General features: G+C 44.9%; 1 protein-coding gene and 2 non-coding genes across 5 annotated transcripts in view; 2 read left to right on the top strand and 1 right to left on the bottom strand.

Annotated features, from left to right (window-relative positions):
* The window catches only part of LOC147017554 (LIX1-like protein), a 28974-nt gene extending 15940 nt beyond the window's left edge, over positions 1–13034 (bottom strand). For 2 of the 3 annotated variants that reach the window (XM_085847248.1, XM_085847247.1), the window contains exon 1: positions 12794–13034. In XM_085847248.1, the coding sequence (XP_085703374.1) occupies positions 12794–13019 (226 nt within the window). In that variant the 5' untranslated portion in view covers positions 13020–13034. Of the gene's footprint in view, positions 1–8789; positions 9025–12793 lie in introns of those variants that run through there. The other variant, XM_085847249.1, reaches the window with a different exon arrangement.
* TRNAA-AGC (transfer RNA alanine (anticodon AGC)) lies at positions 9304–9376 on the top strand. The gene has a single exon. It is a non-coding gene; the product is annotated as a tRNA-Ala (tRNA).
* Positions 13035–13309: 275 nt separating the features above from the next.
* On the top strand, positions 13310–13382 carry TRNAA-UGC (transfer RNA alanine (anticodon UGC)). The gene has a single exon. It is a non-coding gene; the product is annotated as a tRNA-Ala (tRNA).
* Positions 13383–23885: the final 10503 nt, after the last annotated feature.

Genomic DNA, 23885 nt, shown 5'->3' with positions numbered 1-23885 from the left:
AACAATATTTAGGGAGAAAGGCAAAAAAAGTAGTCATGAAAATTGTCACCAAAACAACTGACGAGATTCAATACTGAACCTCAAGAAGATCTACTTTTGAATGGAAATAAGATTGAAGATGTATAAACATTTGGTTATTTCGGAAATAAATTGGATAAAAATGGAGGAACCGAGAAAGATATTGAGACCAGATTCTGTCAAATCAAAAAAGCAAGAAAACCATTAATTAGTCTCAACTAAGTATGGAAAAGCAAAAACACATTGTTACAGCCGTGGGTCTTTTCCGGTAGCCCGGTTCAAGTCCCACAGGTCATGTCAAAATGACCACAACTGCCAATCAAATCCATGGTCCTGAGGAAGTTCCCGGTCCTGTTTACCCACATAATATTTGTGGGACCATGGAATTGGCCAGGTCAATTAACGATCGATGCCCATGACCTGATCTAATTTGGCTGAGCAAACCGTTGGTCACAAGAAAGGTCAAACACGGTTTCAACCACACTCCAACTAAACTGCAACCACGCTAAACCACCAAACGTAGCAACCAGAACAAACAGAATCCACCCTGAGACTAAGTGTATTTACTAAAAGAAAATGGCACTGTGGAAGGACAATAATAAAGCAATCACAATAATAAATCCAGGACGCAACCAACTGGTAATAAAACCCTTAACCAACCCATTCCAATATACACACCCTCAATACAAACCAAGCGATCAGTAGATTCCTTAATTATGCTAATCTTAGAGCCCAATCAATCACATGACAGGACAGAGAGAAATAAGGTTTCTGATAATACAATGAAAGATTTGGTGGGGTAAATTGGAGGTAGATACCTGCATGAGCTCAGGCAGTTGCACACAGTTGTACCGGGGACAGAGAGAGAGAGAGAGAGAGAGAGAGAGAGAGAGAGAGAGAGAGAGAGAGAGAGAGAGAGAGAGAGAGAGAGAGAGAGAGAGAGAGAGAGAGAGAGAGAGAGAGAGAGAGACAGACAGACAGACAGACAGAAAGACAGAGACATAGAAAGAGAGACACAACTGTATGTGTGGATGACTCAGCTGGTTGGAAGTTGATTCTCCCAACCACTTCCCCCCCCACTCCCCACAATCCCCTCACCCTGCCTGGGGCAGAGCTTTGTCTCCAGAGAGGGAAGTGAAACTCAACTTCACATTCATAAAGTGAAAGCGCAACCTTCTCTCCCAAAACGCAATCCTCTCTTCACAAAGCACAACCTTCTCACACAAAGCGCAACCTTCCCTCCCAGTGCAACTTTCCCTCAAGGCGCAACCTTCTCTCTCCAAGCGTAACCCTTTCTCCCAGCACCTTTGTCCTCCTTCCAGATTATGTGAAGCCCATTCGGCCATAAAACAGCTCAGCACATGACGAACGGCAAAAAGCCACAAGCATATTGGGTTTTCTACGTGCCACCTGTGGTGATTTAACTACCACTAAAAACGGAACCTGCTTCCACTCCTACCCAGCCTCGTGCTTCAACATTTTTGAGTGCTTTAAAATAAACATGAAGGAAAGATGACAGAGGAAAATAACATAAAACAGCCAAAGGTTTGGTTGGGGCCAGAAACAACAGGGTGGCAGGCAAGACAATCATCTATCTGCAGGTGATAGCGACACATATCTCACATCATAATGAATTATGTCTCGGCTTATTCTAAACAAACACCTCAAAATAACTAATGTTATACGAAACAGCTTTACCCCACTCAGGCCATTTCCACAACAACATTATTATGGTTTTGAAAGACACTGGGGAGACACGTTGAACACAAAAGGGTTCCCGATTGGAGTTATATCGATAGCAATTGTGTTCAGCTAAATTACCACTCCCCCTCGTATTGGTGGAAGAGCAAGATGCGTTGTGAATATCGTTAGAACTATCGCCATTGTTCTCTACCTCATTTTACAAATCCACTCGAGCTTTTCTCTCCCCTCTTCAGAAATGGTCTCAATGATGCTCTGAACTACTCTGCCAGGGATCTTATCACACTCGCTTCTGTCGCCTCGCAAGTCCACTTTTCGTGATGCAGCCACTTGGTTGGCGCTCTGCGATCCAGTCATCACGATTGGTTCCAGGGATGCAATGGGCGGGACTGCTGGTACAACTCCAGCAGTGCTGGCTGCACGGCGATAACAATGCTCGTAGCACTGATGTCTTGGCAGCACGGCGATAACAATGCTCGTAGCACTGGTGGCGCAGCGATCACAATTCTGGTAGCACTGTTAGCTTGGCTATGCTGTGCTAAACATGCTTGATGTATGCTATTGAGGTGTTACTGAATTAATTTGTGTGGTTTGTGGTGTGTTTTGTGGAGTGAATGTGGTACGTGGTTGGAATCTGAGAAGTGTTTGAGAATGGAGTCTGAGAATGAGTGTTTGAGAATGAGGTATGAGAATGGAGGCTGACAAGTGTTTGAGAATAAGGTTTTCTATTATTATTATGATTATTATTATTTTTATACACTCTCGAGGCTCGTATGAGAGCTAACACACAGAATGTACAAGGGGAGTAGGAGACAAGAGGGGCAGGAGAGGGAAGGAAAAAAAAACAGTGGGGAACAGAGACACGAGGAGATCTGTGGAAGGGAGAAGGATGGTGTAGGCCGTAGGGTACACAGGGTAAACAAGATGGACACCAACAGGGACTTTCAGGTCTTTACATGACAGGGACTTTCAGGAAGGAAAGCAGGGAATTTGAAGGAGGTGGGTTTAGGGTGGATTAGTGGGGGTAAAAAAGATTGTGGTTTTGGATGGGGGAAGATCAGAGATGGTGGTGAACAGCTGTTTTGAAGACCTGGAGGGAAGAATGGGACTGAAGAGAGTGTAGGAGTTTGTTCCAAAGGTGGGAAAAAAGAGGAATGAAAAGGTGATGGTGAACAGTGATTCATGATTTTGGTAGTTTTACCAGAAGGGGGTTGTTGGTGGACCTTGAGCACCCTGCGGAAATATGGAGGGGGGGGCATATCTCAGACAGAGCAAGGGGGGAGGGGCAAGGCCGGAGAGGAGTCGGTAGAAAACAGAAAGACCACTGACCTGCCTGCGGTGAGAGAGTGAGAGAGTGAGAGACCCAAAGACTTCTGAGACCATTTGTCCTTTTTTTCCAACTTCAGTGCATCCACTTAAATCTACCTCCTCCTAACCCCTCACCTATTATCCCCTCTCCTTACCCCTCCCATCTTGCCCCTCATCCTACCTCCACTCTTGGCACATCTTCATTGTCTTCTGCTTAAGTATCAGCTCCTCCTCTGTTGTCCCAAAGTGTGTGGTGTTCTAACATCTGTGGACTCTATTATAACCTAACAGATATCACACTCTCTCAATCACCTCAACTCATCACCACAAACATGCTCCTTCCTTTCTGTCAGCACACCTCCCCCTCTTCCCAACCCCTCAAATCTTGTACCTCCCTCTGCCCACTCCCTTCTTCACCATACCTTTAACAAGTCTCACCCTTCCCCTCTCCCCACTTTACCTCAACCCATCACCACCGAGCATTTTTCCTCCTCATCCGGCCCTCTTCCCTAGCTCTTCAGCAATCTACCACATTCTTTCAATAACTCTCCTGATCCCCCCCTCCCTCCTCCTTCATTCTACCCTCCCCCTCCCTCCCCTGTACCCAAAACCTCCTCCCATCCCACTTCCTTAACAGTGTGGACCTCAAATATCTGGGGCCTTCACTCAAACCTGACAGATCTCTCCATACAGGTCGTCACCGACAAACCAGATATAATCTGCCTAATAGAAACTTTCCTCCTTCAAGACATCTCTGACTCTCAATTATCTCTCCCTAGTTACTCCCTCCTCCGGTATGATAGACCTGAGTGAGCCTCGTCCTGGTGGAGGAGTTGCTCTCTTCATCAAAGACTCTATTCCTCACTCTCCATGCACTGCCCTCACTTCCCCACACCCCCAGGAATACCTCTGGCTACGGCTTCCCCTCCACTCCCACCTCATGTTTATATGTGTACTGTACCGTCCACCAAACAGTGACGACTCCATTTAACATGGACCAACTTCTATCATCTCAACTGAACTCTCTCTTCGTCATATGTGGTGACTTCAATTGTCATCATGCCAGTTGGCTAGGTGTGGGTACCTTTCTCACCTGCCATGGTACTTCAGCAAAAGACTTCTGATTGAGTACAGTGATAGAATGAGGAAGAGAACAATGGGGGTAGTTATAACTACATTCACAACACATCTTTCCCTCCCACCAATACGAGGGAGAGCAGTAATTTAGCTAAACAAAATTGCTGCAATATAACTACACTAGGGAACCCTTATGTGTTGGATGTGTCTCCCCAGGGTCTTCCATAACCGTAACAATATCGTCAGCAACTAAAATGAGAATATTTCATTCTGACATAAATTCAGTTGTTTTGTGAGGCACAGAGTGGCTGGATGACAATCAAAAGATAGAGGGCAAATTTAGAGGATTTCAGCAGCAATTTCTGGCTAAAAAGAATCTCAAATGAGGAAGCAAGAAGAGTAAAGACAGGACAAAAATATATCAATGAAAAAAATTAGAGAGAAGATGGATGTGACTTGGACATGCAATACGGAAATATGAAGACTCTGGGCACCAAGTGGGAAAAGAAAGAGGAAGACCAAGAGAAACTTTAAGGAAGACTGTCCAAGCAGAAGAAAAGCTTTCAATGGGATGGGAGTGAATAAAATGGAAGAGTTGGTGGTGGACAGGAAGAAATGGCGAGATTCTGTTGCGGTCGTATGTGTCGAAAGACATGATAAGGATAAGTATATCGACTGACATACATAAGTATGGAAGAATGGTGAAAACTTACATTTTTGTTCATAACTATATGCAACCAATGCCTCTATTTATGCCGAAGTATACAAGAAACCAGAGAGCGAGTGATGCAGTTGCTTGACAGCAACAGTAAAATGTGCACCGGTGTGACCGAGGAGGAGGTTATAATTGCCTCGTATTTCATGAAATTCATTGCATACTTGCAGCAAGCTTTAGTGGCAATGCACAATCATGTAAAGCCGTGTACACCTGGTGAGCGGTGAAAATCGGGTCGTAACTGCGTGGGTGATAAATATCCAGGTGCCAGATCATTTGAGGACACACAAGTAAACTTCGGCAGAGTGAAAGACCTTGTCACGGAGAACCGTCACATATGAATGGGAGAATGAAAAACAAATATGCACAAGATCTGGGTTTTTAATGTTTGTTAACTTTCGCTTGAACCAATCTCACATTATAATAGGAATTGTAATCAGGTCACAATATCTCAGCTAGATAGCTTTTGGTTTGATGCTCATAACCTGGCTCATCTGAGTCAAATAAGACTTTAAAATTCACTGTACTAGCATTGTGACAGTTGGTCCGACAGGATGGTGCAGAGGTAGCGCACTTACCTTACAGATCTCTCATCTGGGTTTGATTTGCGATCCAACTATAAAATGTTGGATTGCTGTTTACAGGCACAGATTACATCACGAAGTGTGCCGTCCATTGTATGGACATCAAACGGGCGTCCCATCTCTCAGCATTAGCTGGTGGATGTTAAAGACCCCACAGTGTATTTCGCAAAGAGTAAGCGAGTCATCACCGGCAGCCTGGACAAATTACAAACCCCTGCAAAAAACTGCAGGTCGCAAGTGGCCTTGTCTTCTCAGATATCCCTTAACAACAGCTTGCGTTTGCTATCTCAGAGTATGATCGCTTTGCAGGAGCAGCTCCGACAATATCAACAAATTCACGCACCCAGGTGTTCACAGGTCATGTGTGAAAGGCTATCTTTGCCTAAGAAGGATGACCAGAACATAAGACTATGTCAGTGAGAAGGGCAGAGGTGCATGATGAAGCACACCACTTTGGAGCATCCTGTCGAGAAGATGAACTTACAAGCCACGAATAGCAACCTGGGGTGAAGGTGGGTCCACATTCAAAACCGTGCTTGGAAAAACGATGGTAGATTTCCTTATTCATAAATAACCAAAACATTATGTTATGATTGAATCTCAAATCTCTTCTTTTTAAAATAATTTTAAGTGCCTGCAGTATTGATACAGTAGTTCGCCGATTGAATCTCAAGCACCTGAACACGACTGTGTATCTCATATAATAAGTGAATGTGATTGTATTCAACTGTAAATGCTTCTAAACTATCGATTGGAGTTATCACCTAAAAAGGCTTTATATTTTGTGCTAATTCTTTCGCCCTTCGTATAGTGGACATTGACGAGTCATAAATGCTTTTTACAAGAGATGTGGCAATGAAACATTTTTGTTAAAATTTAAAAAGGACAACATTTGACCGAACCTTTGACCTCAACCGTGACAGTTACACATGGTACCGTACATTAAATGTATTGTATCTTCTCTTAAAATTTCAAAACAGTCATGTTAAATTTCACCTTGCCAGAGTCAAAACACTAACAGTGAAAAGACTCACAATCATAGTCAACTGGAGCTACATAAAAGCTAATCTTGGAAGGATGTCCATCTTTTCACCGAGGTGCAGTATACATGCTCAGCGATCCAGGTGCAATGTTTAAGCTATATTGGAATCTCTCCTCACATTCACGATGAATACAAATGTGCTAGAACAGCTACTGTAGGTGTTAAAACATCTCGTATTTTTCCCAGCTTGAGTCCAGATGCCAGCACACCTCTTGATTGATGCAAAAAAAAAAATAAAACATGATGCGAAACTACTGAGAACCAGGAAATGTGCAGGTGAGATTTCATAATTACAAGCGTGCAGGTCAACAGTGTGCAATCCTTGACCGTAAATGGAAACAACCTCCTTTCCTTTCCAAGGCCAATTAAACCAAAGCATTTCTGTATCAAACTTAGTGAATGCTCAGAAATGTGCGCTTACCCTTGGTGTTTATGTTTCCATGTGGTAATTTAAGGTCTTGCTTGGTTCATTTTTTTATGGCTTTATTGAAACTTTCAGCAAATAAGCCTCAAAAAGCCTGGTTCAAATTTCAGCTCTTCCATTTTTTTCTCTGCAGTTTCCAAGGCTCAAGGAAGCGTGCGCGCACACACACACGCATGCACGCACACACACACACACACACACACACACACACACACACACACACCAGACAACACAGGACTTGACATCAGTTAAACACTGCCATTGACCCAAAAGAAAGTTCCTCACCAAAACACACTGGATGTCGGTGCAGCACCATCTTGTGGCGGTGCTTTTTTCTCCAAAGTCAGTGGGGCACGTTCAGGTATAAATCTCTATCCTTCCACTTCCCCAAAAGGGACGCCAAACTACCGTGCTCTATCCAGTAAATGCTGACCATCAAGCAAGGAAGCAGCACGTACATGGGTCGGATTTGAACCACCGACTTCCCAAACTCAGAGTGGATGTTCTAACCACAATGCAGTCCGGTTGATTAATCTAAGTCCCACACTGTCGAACCCCACGATTTGTGGATTCGCTATTCACGGTTGATAAAAATGTGATCTGCTGAAACATTCGCAGCCCTGTGCTTCACGTATTCACGGTTTTTCGCAGACGTATTCGTGTTTGGTTTTTTTCACCTTTTCGTGGGCGTACTAGCGGTTTTTCATGGGATTTTTGATTTTCCATGATGGATCACGAACCGCCGGGGAACCTATCCCCCTTTTTCCCAATTAAAAAATGGCCCGAAATTCGTGGCATTTTCCAGGAGCGTATCCCCTGCGAATAGCCCGGAACGATAATAATAACAAATGATACAACTCTCACGACTTCCAAAATGGCCGCAATATTCTCACCTTCCTGTGGGTAAGCCAGGGAATTTTTGTGGCACAAGTCTTTCCGGAAATGGCGAGCCAAGCCTGGACATTTAAATGAAGGTGGCAGGAATTTGTAACTGGTTCAGGGTGATAACTCGACGATTCCAGCAAACACCCCATGGCATTTATGATGTCTAAATGTGCTGGCATTGCAGAAACCATTTCACAATGCATGTAAGTAACCCACAAAAGGAAGAATCCTGACCCAGCCCTCTGTAAGTTGGGTGAGCTCCTTCTTCGCACCATTGAACCAAGGGACCACATCATCCGTGACAATGTCCGGCTTGTTCCCGACTTGAGTTGGATGCCACCTGCTGCTGTGTGTTTCCAATTTCATCTGCTCCACCCTCATCTTGTTCCTTCCACCACCCTTTTCTGCTTCTCAGCCTTCTTTTTATCCTCCTCGGCTTTCCAATCCGCCGTTTTATTCCCCATTTTGATCTTCATCCCTGCCTCTCTTATTTCCCTCTCAGCCTCTCTTTCTTTTCCTTCTGGGTGTTTTCCTGCCATTCCTGTTCTGCTCCATCGGTTCTGTCACGCCACGAGTGTTGTTCTGCTCCATCGGTTCCCTCATCTTGTGGGTACTGCTCTGTCACATTTAAACAGTCATAATTCCCATTATTTCTCCACAAGCACAGTTTGTTCTCCAGGGTGGTTTAAAATAATCTAAGCGAATTTTTTGTCAAACAATTTGCGTCAAAAAAAACGCTTTTGTTTTCGCTGAATGTCTGAATCTCCCCCTAATACAGCAATTAATTTTGTGACACCAACGAATGGTGCCATCAGGATCAAGAGATCACAAATATCATGAGATCAATAACCACCAACATATTTAACACGAGACCATGAGTACAATCACCGTGACATTCACAAATCATGACACAAACAATAACGAGGATGATCATCACACCCCGTCACGATCAAGAGGATTATTGACATCATGACGAGTTCCATGACCCTTGGTCACTTTGTTGAAAGGGCATGCCCTCAGGTCGGTGTGTCTCACCACGTCCGTAGCCCTGGGTGTGTTTGCCGAAGCTTCGCACCACCACCTCCACAGCTTCCCTCAGGGCCCCCCTTGTCCCGACCGCACCTCCTGCAGCCGAAGTCAGTGTCGAAGTGGTCGAGGCAGAACCACTCGTTGTGGTTGATATCGAAGGTCGCTCCGGACTCGCCGCCTGAGAAACATCAGCCAGAAATCCTGAAGCGGATGCTCTTGTTAGTCTTTATTGCTCAGCGAGGGTATTTTCCTTTGATTCTGGTTAAATTTTGAGACTGAGAAAGGAATCTTTCCTCATAGTCGACACGAGTGCAGAAGAGCCTATTGTCTGTGCTCGAATGATGTAAAGAATGTGAAATGAGGATAATTTTACAAAACCGACGGGTTAAGATTGTGCACCGTCAAACAATCATTCGACACACAGTTGACTTTAAATATTTTCGTGCACAACTTTGCATTAATCATCATAATAATCAAGGTTGCCTTCATAGATCGTGTGAAAAGCCAACCAGACACATCAGGGGGATTAGCTCAAATGGTAGAGCGCTCGCTTAGCATGCGAGAGGTAGCGGGATCGATGCCCGCATCCTCCATTGTTTTATGTTCTCACATCTCACCAGGGAATTCATATTTTTGAGTTGGAATCAATGTGAAAACGTGTGAACGTCTCATCAACCACATCACAAAACGAATTCAATTTTTACCTTTTCATCTTGACGTTTTCCAGAAGAAGTTCAATGTAAACAGTTTGACAAGCTCCCATCACAAAACTGGACAACATTTGCCTGGCTCGCTCAGTAAGTGGAGCATGGGACTTTTCATTCCGAGGTTGTGGCTTTGAGCCCCACGTCGGGTGGGAATTAATTTTTGGGGTACTTTTTTTCTCTGCTGCTCGAGAAATTATGTTTGAAAATCACATTTGAAATTCTTCCGCAGAGATAATGTTCAAATATTCGACATCCCAGCAGAGATGAGGCTCAAAAGAAAAATAGGACCAACTCCTGGTCTGAATGAGGATGAGGATCGTGAAGATCACCTCGATCTGGAGACACTCAAACACCCCGCAGATCCCTTTTGACCCTGATTTTCTTTCAATGCTGTGAACAAACTTTGCAACATCACGGGTGATGAAGGTTGTGGTCAACTTTCATTGAAATTGTGTGAGTAGTTTCGGAGAAGAGAGCAAACACCTATTTTGGGGGCTCAAACCGCCGCACAGCGCCTCCGACTCTAATTTTTTTTTCTGCTGTGAACAAACCCAAACAACATCATGGGTAATGAAGGCTGTCGTCAAGTTTCATCAAACCCGTGTGTGTATTTTTGGAGAAGAGAGCAAATACCTCTTTGGGGTGGTACAACATCTCCCATCCCGTAGACCCCCTTAATGATTGCAGATTTTGATGCGATCGATGCATTTTGGGACACTACGGGTCATGACGGTTGTGGCCAAGTTTTATTAAAATCGTGTGTTTGGTTCAAGCAATGATGTCGAAGTGTTTTCAGACTGACTGATCGACTGACTGATTCACTCACTCACCGACAGACAGTGCTCTATCGCATAAGCTCACCGAACAAAAGTCCAGGTGAGCTAAAAACTCAGGGAGGGTCTCGGTACATGTTGAGAGGCTGGGCGACGACAAAAGGTTCCGAAGGGACTCACCGCAAAGCAGAGTGAAGGAGGACTCTCTCTCTTCTCCTGATCATTTTGGAGATGTAAGGGATCTGAAGGCAGACACCAATTATCTGCTGCTTAACGGTGGTTACGACGTCAATCGTGCGAAGCAGAAGCATTCGGTTTCCAACTGAATATTCCAAAAACAATGTTGTCCCCCTGCTTAAAAATTACCCCCTTCAAGGTGATTCTATAATCCGATTTACCTGCCGCTGCACATGCGAGTGCTCTCTGATTTTGGGCCTGGCACTGCAATTTTCTCCAGCCTGTGCTCCTGCACAATCTGGTGGATGGTCGATTTTTCAGTCAGTAATTCCCTCCTCAGGATTCCCAACCAATGCCAACTCCATGATGCGAGTCCTCGGAGTTCTTGAAGGAGACTTTTGTGCCACGACATTCCTATTGTGAATCCTCGGGAACCCTCTTTGGCTCCCACTGTGGTTGTCGTAACCCATCACTACCCAAGATGTGACACTCATCATTCTCTTGGCAGAAAGGTCGGTTGTGAAGAGGATTCCGTTTCAGGTTCAGACAGTCGAATTGCGGAATCCATTTCACTATGCACACATCCAAACATGTAACCTCCAACAGGAAGAATCCTAACCCAGCCCTCTGTTATTTGGGTGAGCTCCTCCTTCGCACCATTGAGCCGAGGGACCACATCGACTGTGACAATCGCCGGCTCGTTCCCGAGTTTTGCTGGATGGTACCTGCTGCTGTGTGGTTCCAATATAATTTGCTCCACCCTCATCTTGTTCCTTCCATCACCCTTTTATGGTTCTCATCCTTATTTTTATCTTTTTCGGCTTTCCACTCTGCCGTTCTATTCTCCATTTCGATCTTCATCCCTGCCTCTCTTCTTTCCCTCTCTGCCTCTCTTTCTTTTCCTTCTTGGTGTTTTCCTGCCATTCGTGCTCTGCCCCATGGGCTCTGTCATGCCACGAGTGTTGTTCTGCTCCATCGGTTCTCTCATCCTGTGGGTACTGCTCTGTCACATTACAACAGTCATCATTCCCATTATTTCTCCACAAGCACAGTTCGTTCTTCATGGCAGATTAAAATATTCTCACCGAAATATTTTTGAACAATTTGTGTGAAAACAAAAAACGATTTGTTTTCGCTGCAGGTCCGAATCTCACTGTCTGACAACAATGAATTCTCTGACACCAACGAATGATGCCATCATTATCAAGATATCACAAATATCATGACATCAATGACAACCAACATCTTCAACACGAGACCATGAGTACAATCACCTTGACCATCACAAAGCATGACACAAAACATCACAAGAACGATCATCACACCCCGTCACGATCAAGAGGATTATTAACACTACGATTGTGATCATGATGGCCTCCATGGCATACCTGCCAACCCTACCGATTTGCGCGGTACCCTACCGATTTTTTATAGCTACCAATGCATACCGATTTTATTAGTCAGACATACCGCATTTGGAAATTATTATTGGAAAAAAATAAATAGTTGTTTATTTTCAGTTTTGTGTTCGTTTCTCACTGCCAAGATCATATTACACGCGGCTGCTTCGACATTCGACAAAACTCGTGCCTGACCTTGATTTCTTATCCATTTAGCGATTGGTTATTGCTTCCAAACTAAGCATGACCAATCAAATGGGACGACAGGAAACAGCGGGCATTCATTTCAAGACAACGCGCTATTTTCCATTCATGATCAAAGACTGCAGTTAACAGAGAGTACTCATCGCTTCAGTGCACGACAACAATGCAAACACCAGAAAAGAAAAAACCACTCCCACGCTGGGTCAACGAGTTTAAACCAAGTTGGACAACAGAGTTCAAGTATATCAAGTCTTCGCGTAAGGTAAACTGTAAATATGTTATGAAATCAGAGTGGCCAGTCATTTCATTCATAAAGATGTATCAGTGAGTTTATGTAAACTCTTGTGTCCACATATGGGCACATACTGTACATGTGGAGCTTGGAGAGTCAGTAATTTATGGAAACGTGACTGATGATCATGATGACTTAGAAAAATAAAGATCAGTGAGTTCCATGTAACATACATGTAACAATGAGTTCCATGTAACAACTTAACCATGTTAAGTTTTCTCTTTTTCACTCGAAAAATATGTTGAAATATTTCAGCTAACTATGGTCTCAAAATGCAGGATATTGCACCATTTTGCTACATTTTTTTGAAAAATTTCCGGGGGTGCATGCCCCCGGACCCCCCGAGGGACGCATGCGACGCCAGCCTACCGCTTTTCCTTTAAAAAATGTTGGCAGGTATGCCATGAGCCCTGGTCACTTTGTTGAGAGGGCATGCCCACAGGTCAGTGTGTCTCACCACGTCCGTCGCCCTGGGTGTGTTTGCTGAAGCTTTGCATCACCACCTCCACAGCTACCCTCAGGGCCCCCGTTGTCCCGACCGCACCTCCTGCAGCCGAAGTCAGTGTCGAAGTGGTCGAGGCAGAACCGCTCGTTGTGGTTGAAATCGAAGGTCGCTCCGGACTCGCCGCCTGAGAAACATTGGCCAGAGATCCTGAAGCAGATGCTCTTGTCAGAGTCTTCATTGCTCAGCGAGGGCATTTTACTCTGATTCTGGTTAAATTTTGAGAATGAGCAAGAAATCTTTCCTCACAGTCGACACGAGTGCAGAAGAGTCTATTATCTGTGCTCGAGTGATGTAAAGAATGTGAAATGAGGATAATTTTACACAAACACACGGGTTGAGATTGTGCACCGCCAAACAATCATTCAACACACAGTTGACTTAAAATATTTTCGTGCACAACTTTGCATTAATAATCACAATAATAAAGATTGCCTTCATAGATCGTGTGAAAAGCAAACAGACACATCAGGGGGATTAGCTCAAATGGTAGAGCGCTCGCTTTGCATGCGAGAGGTAGCGGGATCGATGCCCGCATCCTCCATTATTTTATGTTCTCACATCTCACCAGGTAATTAATGTTTTTGAATTGGAATCAAGATGAAAACGTGAACATGACAAAATGAATTAAATTCTTCAACGTGGAAACTTAACGTTTTCCAAATGAAATTCAATAGACATCTTGTTAAAACCTGTCTTAAGAGAAAGAGATAAAATTTCCTTGGCTTCATCATTTCGAAAAACACGGGACTCTTCAACCGAGGGTAGTGTGTTCAATCCCCCATGTTTGGCATGAATTAATCTTTGGTTGTTTTTTTCTCTGATGCTCAAGAAATGTTGTGGCTCAAACCCGCCGCAGAGCCTTGAAGGCCCTGATTTTTTTTCTGCTCTGAACAAACTTTGGTACATCATGGGTAATGAAGGCTGTCGTCATGTTTCATCAAAATTGTGTGTGTCGTTTTGGAGAAGAGAGCAAATACCTCTTTTGGGGGGTACAAGATCTCCCGTCCCCATCGAACCCTTTACTAATCGCAGATTTTGATGCGATGGATTCATTTTGGGACATTATGGGTCATGATGTTTGTGGCCAACTTTCATAAAAATCGTGTGTTTGGTTCAAGCGATGATGTCTGAAGTGACTCAGACAGACTGACTGACCGACTGACTGGTTCACTCACTCACCGACGGACAGTGCTGAATCGCATAAGTTCACTTGAATAAAGTCCAGATGAGCTAAAAACCCAGGGAGGGTCTGGGTACATGTTGAGACTCTGGAGGTTGATAAAGGTGTCCCAAGAAACTCAACGCAAAGCAGAGGAAGGGAGGAGTCTCTCTCCCTCTGCAAATCATTTTGGGGTTGTAAGGGGTCTTAATGCACACACCAATTATCTGCTGTTTAAAGGCAGTTGCTCACGTCAATGGTGCGAAGTAGAAGCGCTCGGACTCCAACTGAATATTCCAAAAACAAAGTTGTCCCCCTGCTTACACATAAACCCATTCAAGGTGATTCTTTCATGTGATTTACCTGCTGCTCCACATGCAAGTGCTCTCTTTGATTTTGGGCCTGGCACTCCAATTTTCCTCAACCTGTGCACCTGCAAAATCTCGTGGATGGGCAGTGTGGCCTCCTGATCAGGATTCCCAACCAATGCCAACTCCATGGTGCGAGTCCTCAGCGTTTTTGAAAGAGGGTTTTGTTCCAGACATTCCTATTGCGAATCCTCCTGAACCCTCTCTGGCTCCCACTGTGGTTGCAGTTCCCCATCAGTACCCAATATGTGACACTCATCATTCTCTTTGCACCTTGTCTATTCTGAAGAGAATTCCATTTCGGGTTCAGTTGGTCGGATTGCGGAATCCATTTCACAACGCACACATCCAAACATGTAACCTCCAACAGGAAGAATCCTGACTCACCCCTCTGTTATTTGGGTGAGCTCCTCCTTCGCACCATTGAGCCGAGGGACCACATCGACCGTGACAATTGCCGGCTCGTTCCCGACTTTTGCTGGATGCTACCTGTTGCTGTGTGTTTCCAACATCATCTGCTCCACCCTCATCTTGTCCCTTCCACCACCCTTTTCTGCTTCTCAGCCTTCTTTTTACCCTCTTCGGCTTTCCACTCTGCCGTTCCAGTCTCCATTTCGATCTTCATCCCTGCCTCTCTTCTTTCCCTCTCATCCTCTCTTTCTTTTCCTACTTGTTGTTTTCCTGCCATTCCTGCTCTGCCCCATCAGCTCTGTTGCGCCACGAGTGTTGTTCTGCTCCATCGGTTCTCTCATCCTGTGGGTACTCTCTGTCACATTAAAACAGGAATAATTCCCATTCTTTCTCCACAAGAGCAGTTCGTTCTCCATGGCAGATTAAAATATTCCCACTGAAATTTTTTTCGAACAAATTGCGTCGAAAAAAAAACCGCTTTGTTTTCGCTGCAGGTCCGAATCTCACTCTCTGACAACAATGAATTCTCTGACATCAACGAATAATGCCATCATTATCAAGATATCACAAATATCATGAGATCAATGACAACCAACATCTTCAACACGAGACCATGAGTACCATCACCTTGGCCATCACAAAGCATGACACAAACCATCACGAGAACGATCATCACACCCCGTCACGATCAAGAGGATGATGAACACTAACATTGTGATCATGACGGCCTCCATGACCGTTGGTCACTTTGTTGAAAGGGCATGCCCACAGGTCGGTGTGTCTCACCACGTCCGTCGCCCTGGTTGTGTTTGCCCAAGCTTCGTACCACCACCTCCACGGCTTCTCTCAGGGCCCCACTTGTCCCGACCGCATCTCCTGCAGCAGAAGTCAGTGTCGAAGTGGTCGAGGCAGACCCACTCATTATGGTTGATATCGAAGGTCGCTCCGGACGCGCCGACTGAGAAATATCGTCCGGGGATCGTGAAGCGGATGGTCTTGTTGGAGTCTTCATAGCTCAGCGAGGGTATTTTCCTGTGATTCTGGTTAAATTTTGAGACTGAGCGAGAAATCTTTCCTCATAGTCGACACGAGTGCAGAAGAGCCTATTATCTGTGCTCGAGTGATGTAAAGAATGTGAAATGAGGATAATTTTACACAAACACACGGGTTGAGATTGTGCACCGCCAAACAATCATTCAACACACAGTTGTCTTAAAATATTTTCGTGCACAACTTTGCATTAATAATCACAATAATAAAGATTGCCTTCATAGATCGTGTGAAAAACAAACAGACACATCAGGGGGATTAGCTCAAATGGGAGAGTGCTCGCTTAGCATGCGAGAGGTAGCGGGATCGATGCCCGCATCCTCCATTATTTTATGTTCTCACATCTCACCAGGGAATTAATGTTTTTGAATTGGAATCAAGATGAAAACGTGAACATGACAAAATGAATTAAATTCTTCAACGTGGAAACTTAACGTTTTCCAAATGAAATTCAACAGACATCTTGTTAAAACCTGTCATAAGAGAAAGAGATAAAATCTCCTTGGCTTCATCATTTCTAAAAACACGGGACTCTTCAACCGAGGGTAGTGTGTTCAATCCCCCATGTTTGGCATGAATTAATCTTTGGTTGTTTTTTTCTCTGATGCTCAAGAAATGTTGTGGCTCAAACCCGCCGCAGAGCCTCGAAGGCCCTGATTTTTTTCCTGCTCTGAACAAACTTTGGTACATCATGGGTAATGAAGGCTGTCATCAAGTTTCATCAAAATTGTGTGTCGTTTTGGAGAAGAGAGCAAATACCTCTTTTGGGGGGTACAAGATCTCCCGTCCCCATCGAACCCTTTACTAATCGCAGATTTTGATGCGATGGATTCATTTTGGGACATTATGGGTCATGATGTTTGTGGCCAACTTTCATAAAAATCGTGTGTTTGGTTCAAGCGATGATGTCTGAAGTGATTCAGACAGACTGACTGACCGACTGACTGGTTCACTCACTCACCGACGGACAGTGCTGAATCACATAAGTTCACTTGAATAAAGTCCAGATGAGCTAAAAACCCAGGGAGGGTCTGGGTACATGTTGAGACTCTGGAGGTTGATAAAGGTGTCCCAAGAAACTCACCGCAAAGCAGAGGAAGGGAGGAGTCTCTCTCCCTCTCCCAATCATTTTGGGGTTGTAAGGGGTCTTAATGCACACACCAATTATCTGCTGTTTAAAGGCGGTTGCTCACGTCAATGGTGCGAAGTAGAAGCGCTCGGACTCCAACTGAATATTCCAAAAACAAAGTTGTCCCCCTGCTAACACATAAACCCACTCAAGGTGATTCTTTCAACCGATTTACCTGCGGTTCCACATGCAAGTGCTCTCTTTGATTTTGGGCCTGGCACTCCAATTTTCCTCAACCTGTGCTCCTGCAACATCTCGTGGATGGCCAGTGTGGCCCCCTCCTCAGGATTCCCAACCAATGCCAACTCCATGGTGCGAGTGCTCGGAGTTCTTGAAGGAGGCTTTTGTGCCACGACATTCCTATTGCAAATCCTCCTGAACCTTCTCTGACTCCCACTGTGGTTGCTGTGACCCGTCAGTACCCAATATGTGACACTCATCATTCTCTTTGCACCATGTCTATTCTGAAGAGTATTGCATTTTGGTTTCAGGTGGTGGGATTGCAGAATCCATTTCACAACGCACACATCCAAACATGTAACCTCAAACAGGAAGAATCCTGACCCAGCCCTCTGTTATTTGGGTGAGCTCCTCCTTCGCAACATTGAGCCGAGGGAACACATCGACCGAGACAATCGCGGGCTCGTTCCCCACTTTTGCTGGATGCTACCTGTTGCTGTGCGTTTCCAATATAATCTGATCCACCCTCATCTTGTCCCTTCCGCCACCCTTTTCTGCTTCTCAGCCTTCTTTTTGTCCTCTTCGAGTTTCCACTCTGCCGTTCCAGTCTCCATTTCGATCTTCATCCCTGCCTCTCTTCTTTCCCTCTCAGACTCTCTTTCTTTTCCTTCTTGGTGTTGTCCTGCCATTCCTTCTCTGCCCCATCGGCTCTGTCACGCCACGAGTGTTTTTCTGCTCCATCGGTTCTCTCATCCTGTGGGTACTGCTCTGTCACATTACAACAGTCATCATTCCCATTATTTCTCCACAAGAGCAGTTCATTCTCCATGGCAGATTAAAATATTCTCACCGAAATATTTTTTGAACAATTTGTGTCAAAACAAAAAACGATTTGTTTTCGCTGCAGGTCCGAATCTCACTCTCTGACAACAATGAATTCTCTGACACCAATGAATGATGCCATCATTATCAAGATATCACAAATATCATGAGATCAATGACAACCAACATCTTCAACACGAGACCATGAGTACAATCACCTTGGCCATCACAAAGCATGACAGAAACCATCACGAGAACGATCATCACACCCCGTCACGGTCAAGAGGATTATTCACACTATGATTGTGATCATGATGGCCTCCATGACATACCTGCCAACCCTACCGATTTTCTATAGCTCCCAACGCATCCCGATTTTATAAGTCAGACATACCGCATTTGGAAATTATTATTGGAAAAAAATAAATAGTTGTTTATTTTCAGTTTTGTGTTCGTTTCTCACTGCCAAGATCGTATTACACGCGGCTGCTTCGACATTCGACAAAACTCGTGCCTGACCTTGATTTCTTATCTCTTTAGCGATTGGTTATTGCTTCCAAACTAAAGGCCCGGTCACACCTTGACGTTTTAGCCAACGTATGCCGATTTTTGAATTTTTTTTCTAAAACGCTGGCAAACGTTGAATACGTTATGGGTAAGTTTTGATAACATTAAGAGCACGCTGGCATACGTCGTAGTACGTTGCCATAAGTCGTTGTACGTTGGCTTTAAACGTTGTACTTTTCGGTTGTCCTCAAATTTTTTCATGCTTGAAATTTCACGACGTATGCGGCGTATGACTCACACGTTCCGCTACGCTGGCCACAAGTTGTAGGCACAGTCTGCGATCGTTGACAGACATCAACACATGCTACTTGTAAGTTAATCATAAGTTGAGACACGCCGAGGTAATGTTTAGCGTACCCGAAACTTATTTCTAACCTATGAAAATGTGTTGTTGGCACGTTACGCGATCGTTGCCACACGTCGACAGACGTTACTTTTAAGTTACTCATAGGCTGAAAGACGTCGGTATAATGGATCGTCCTTGCGTCAGAGTCCACGGCCACGGCCAGGACACTTATTTGCAGCATTCTTCAAACTTTTCTTCGGCATGACGAGGATGTTCACACTTCGATGTCGAGCTTGGCTATGATTCCAATTGTCTATCGGCAGCGTCTATTTAAAATAGTCGAGTTTGAGCGTTTTAACACATTCAGAAGAAACGCTTCAAATTTCCAAACCCCAGCGTCAAAAAAAACAAACAAAAAAAAAAAAAAACAAAGGCGAGTGACAGCAATTTAAATCGTTCATTGTAAACAATGAAACGAGCTGAGTGATACCATTTCAAAGTCGTTGAGTGTAAAAAAAATCCAATTGTTGAGCGCAAGCGTCTACTTTCAATCGTGGAGATGCAGCCATTTAAATCGTTGAGTGGCAGCCTATGAACCTACCCGTGGACACGCGGACGCAAGGACGATCCATCATAACCCACACCCTCCCCCTCACACCCATCTACTACTGCCAACATGAACAAACTACGACTAATACTCATACTAACACTGATACTGATACTGATACTGTTACTGCTGACATGGACATCAACTCAAAAAGGACTCGAAAACACTGTTGGGTTCCCCTTTTATGAACACCATTTTTATATACCAATTCCCAAAACCGCTGGGAACACGTCTTTATATGGCAGTTGTAAGCTAGAAACACGTTCATTTATATTTTTTTTTGTCGACCGGTAGACGTCATTGGAATACGTCTACATACGTCGATGTGTGTTGGGACTACGTAAAGAATTGGTTCAAAGCACGTCAAACATAAGTTAGAAATAAGTTTCGCGTAAAAAAGACATTACCGCGACGTGTTTCGACTTATGAGTAGCTTATAAGTAGCCTTTGTGGACGTGTGTAAGCGTCCACATATCGTGTGTAAAACTTATCCCCATCGCATGCGGAACGTGTGTCATACGCCGAGTACGTCGTAAAATTTTGAACATGTTCAAAATTTTACGACGTACTCTACTTACTACGACTTATGATAGCGTATTTAGCGTTGTACTCACGTATACCAAACTTACCCATACCGTATTCGACGTGCCCCAACGTTTTAGACACACTTTTTGTTACGTCGGCATACGCTGGCAAGATCGCCAAGGTGTGACCGCGATTTTGACCCTTCCATTTCTACGGCAGTTATGATTCGAATCGTTGTGCGTCAGCCTTTTAATAGGCTACGTCACGACATCGTCGGCGATGCGTGCAACGCGCTATGCCTAAGTTAGACTATCGTTGGGCATCGGTTGTGTAGGCCGACAACAGGTTCAGCATTCGTTGATATAAGTTATCTATAACACAATGAAACGTTCTGTGTAGTTACCAATGCGTTACACATAAGACCAAGTCACTATGAATACGTCCGAATCTTTAAAAAAAAACATCAAAACTTCAACGTAAGCCAGCGTTTTACATAAATTTTAACACGTTGCCATCGCTGGCTAAAACGTCAAGGTGTGACCGGGCCTTAAGCATGACCAATCAAATGGGACGACAGGAAACAGCGGGCATTCATTTCAAGACAACGCGCCATTTTCCATTCATGATCAAAGAATGCAGTTAACAGAGAGTACTCATCGCTTCAGTGCACGACAACAATGCAAACACCAGAAAAGAAAAAACCACTCCCACGCTGGGTCAACGAGTTTAAGCCAAGTTGGACAACAGAGTTCAAGTATATCAAGTCTTCGCGTAAGGTAAACAGTAAATATGTTATGAAATCAGAGTGGCCAGTCATTTCATTCATAAAGATGTATCAGTGAGTTTATGTAAACTCTTGTGTCCACATATGGGCACATACTGTACATGTGGAGCTTGGAGAGTCAGTAATTTATGGAAACGTGACTGATGATCATGATGTCTTCGAAAAATAAAGATCAGTGAGTTCCATGTAACATACATGTTTTTTTTTTTTTTTTTTTTTTTTTTTTTTTTTTTTGTATACCTTGGTCGAGGCTCGTATGAGAGCTAACACACAACTCACAGCAAGGAGGCATGAGACAAGAGGGGCGGGAGTGGAAGGGACAGAACATTGGGGAACAGACACAGGTGAACTGTGGAAGGGGGAGGGATGGGGATGGGACGGGGAACATGGCGAGGGGAAGATGGACATTAAAGGGACTTTCAGGAAGGAAAGCAGGAGAATTGTAGGAAGTGGGCTGGGGGGGAGTGGGGGGGGGAGAAAAGATCGAGGATTTGGATGGGGGGAGGTAAGAGGTGGGGGTGAACAGCTGTTTTGAAAGCCGGGAGGGAAGAATGGGAAAGAATAGAGTGAGGAAGTTTATTCCAAAGGCGGGAAAAAGAGGAATGAAAGAGTGAAGATGAGCAGTGATTCGTGATTTTGGTAGTTTTACCAGAAGGGGGTTGTTGGCGGACCTTGAGCGCCCTGTGGAAATGTGGTTGGGACAAATCACAGAGAGAGCAGGGGGGCAAGGCTGGAGAGGAGTCGGTAGAAGACAGAAAGACCACCGACCAACCTGCGGTGATTGAGTGAGAGGCCCAAAGACTCAGCTTCATTGCGGGAGATGCCAATGATCTTAAAAGCCCTGGTTTCGACAGCGTGAAGTCGAGAAAGGTGGGAGGCAGGAGCACCAGCCCAGAGGGGAGAGCAGTACTCCATCAGGCTACGGACAAAAGCTTTGTAAGTGGTCAGGAGCTCAAGAGGGCCGAGGAAGGACTTTGCACGACGGAGGATTCCCAGTCGGCGACTGGCTTTTGAGGCAAGGTTGGAAATGTGACTTTCCCAGGAAAGGTCATGGCAGATAGTGAGACCCAGAAGCTTGAAAGAAAAGACTTCTTCCAGAGGATTGTTGAGAAAGTGGATGGGGGGTTTTGTAAACGGTCCTTTCGAAGAGACATAGTGAGAGTGTGAGATTTGTCTGGATTGAAAGACATGTTCCACGTGTTGGACCAGTTTGTGATTTTATCCAGATCTGCAGTGAGCGAAGAAGCTGCTGCTTGCCGGTCTGAGGGATGACAGATGGTACGGCAGAGGGTGGAGTCATCGGCAAAGAGAAATAGAGGATTTTCCAGAGAGTCCGAGAGATCATTGATGAAAACCAGAAAAAGAACAGGGCCCAGAACGCTACCTTGAGGAACTCCAGCCTGCACAGGAAGAGGGGATGAAAGAACTCCATTTAGGGCCACACGTTGACTGCGACAGGAGAGGAAGTCTGCGAGCCATGAGTGGAGATGGCCTTGAATACCATGGGAAGAGAGTTTGGTGAGTAGGGCAGGGTGCCAGACTGTGTCAAAAGCACGTGATATGTCCAGGGATACGGCTCGGATTTCCTGTCTGGCATTGAGGACCTCCATCCATTGATGGGAGAGCAGTAGCAGCATATCTAGGGTAGAGTGACCTGGTCTGAAACCAAATTGATGATTGGAAATCAAGCCATTGGAGAAGAGGAAGGATTTCATGTCTGAAGCGATGATGGATTCCATAACCTTGCTGATGATTGGGAGAAGGCTGATTGGTCTATAGTTACAGGGATCTGTTTTTGCACCTTTTTATGCAGGGCAGTGATGTTAGCAGATTTCCAAGCAGATGGCAGATGACCTTGGGAAAATGAGAGGGTGAATAGAACAGAGAGAGGGTGAGCAAGAGCAGAAGAGCAGGCTTTGAGGACACGTGGGCTGATGCCGTCTGGACCGGTTGCAGAATCTGACTCGAGGTTTGAAAGCAAGCTCTCCACCTTGTCAGGAGAAAAGGATACAGAGTCCAGGGACAGTTGGGTGCGACTGGGTAAAGTGGGTAGAGATAGTGATGGGTTTGGGACACAAGATTTAGCTGCAAACACCGAGTTTAGACATTCAGCTTTATCACGTGTGGAATCAGCAGTGCGGCCATTTGAGGTAAGGGAGGGGATGGAGGGGGAACATACACCAGAAACAGATTTGATTAAACGCCACCAGGATTTTGAGGAGGGAGAGAGGTTTGAGAGTTCAGACTTGAGATGAGAAAGATGTTGTTTTCTGGCTCTCCTGAGGGTAGCTACACACTTGTTCCGAGCTTTGTGGAAAGAACTGAGATTGCCCTCAGTTGGGTTTGCTTTCCATGAGGCAAAGGCAAGTTGTTTCAGGACAACTGCCTCGCCACAAGCTTCAGTAAACCAAGGGCGGGAGGAAGGGTAAGACAACTGAACACGAGAGGGGATAAATCTGTGCATGAGGGAGAGCAAGTTTCTTTGAAAGAATTCCCAGGATGAGTTGATGTTTGAGAAAGTAGTGTTTTGAGAAAGATCTTTGAGAAAGATGTTTGAGAAATGTAACAATGAGTTCCATGTAACAACTTAACCATGTTAAGTTTTCTATTTTTCACTCAAAAAATATGTTGAAATATTTCAGCTAACTATGGTCTCAAAATGCAGGATATTGCACTATTTTGCTTCATGTTTTTGAAAAATTTCCGGGGGTGCATGCCCCCGGACCCCCCGAGGGACGCATGCGACGCCAGCCTACCTCTTTTCCTTTAAAAAAGGTTGGCAGGTATGCCATGAGCCCTGGTCACTTTGTTGAGAGGGCATGCCCACAGGTCAGTGTGTCTCACCACATCCGTCGCCCTGGGTGTGTTTGCTGAAGCTTCGCATCACCACCTCCACAGCTTCCCTCAGGGCCCCCGTTGTCCCGACCGCACCTCCTGCAGCCGAAGTCAGTGTCGAAGTGGTCGAGGCAGAACCGCTCATTGTGGTTGAAATCGAAGGTCGCTCCGGACTCGCCGCCTGAGAAACATTGGCCAGAGATCCTGAAGCAGATGCTCTTGTCAGAGTCTTCATTGCTCAGCGAGGGTATTTTACTCTGATTCTGGTTAAATTTTGAGAATGAGCAAGAAATCTTTCCTCACAGTCGACACGAGTGCAGA

Source organism: Eptatretus burgeri, chromosome 11 (assembly GCF_056783735.1).
Source record: "Eptatretus burgeri isolate ZD-2024b chromosome 11, Ebu_testis_v1, whole genome shotgun sequence".
Taxonomy (NCBI): domain Eukaryota; kingdom Metazoa; phylum Chordata; class Myxini; order Myxiniformes; family Myxinidae; genus Eptatretus; species Eptatretus burgeri.
Note: the sequence above shows the minus strand (reverse complement) of the source record. Positions and strands in the feature narration are given on the sequence as shown.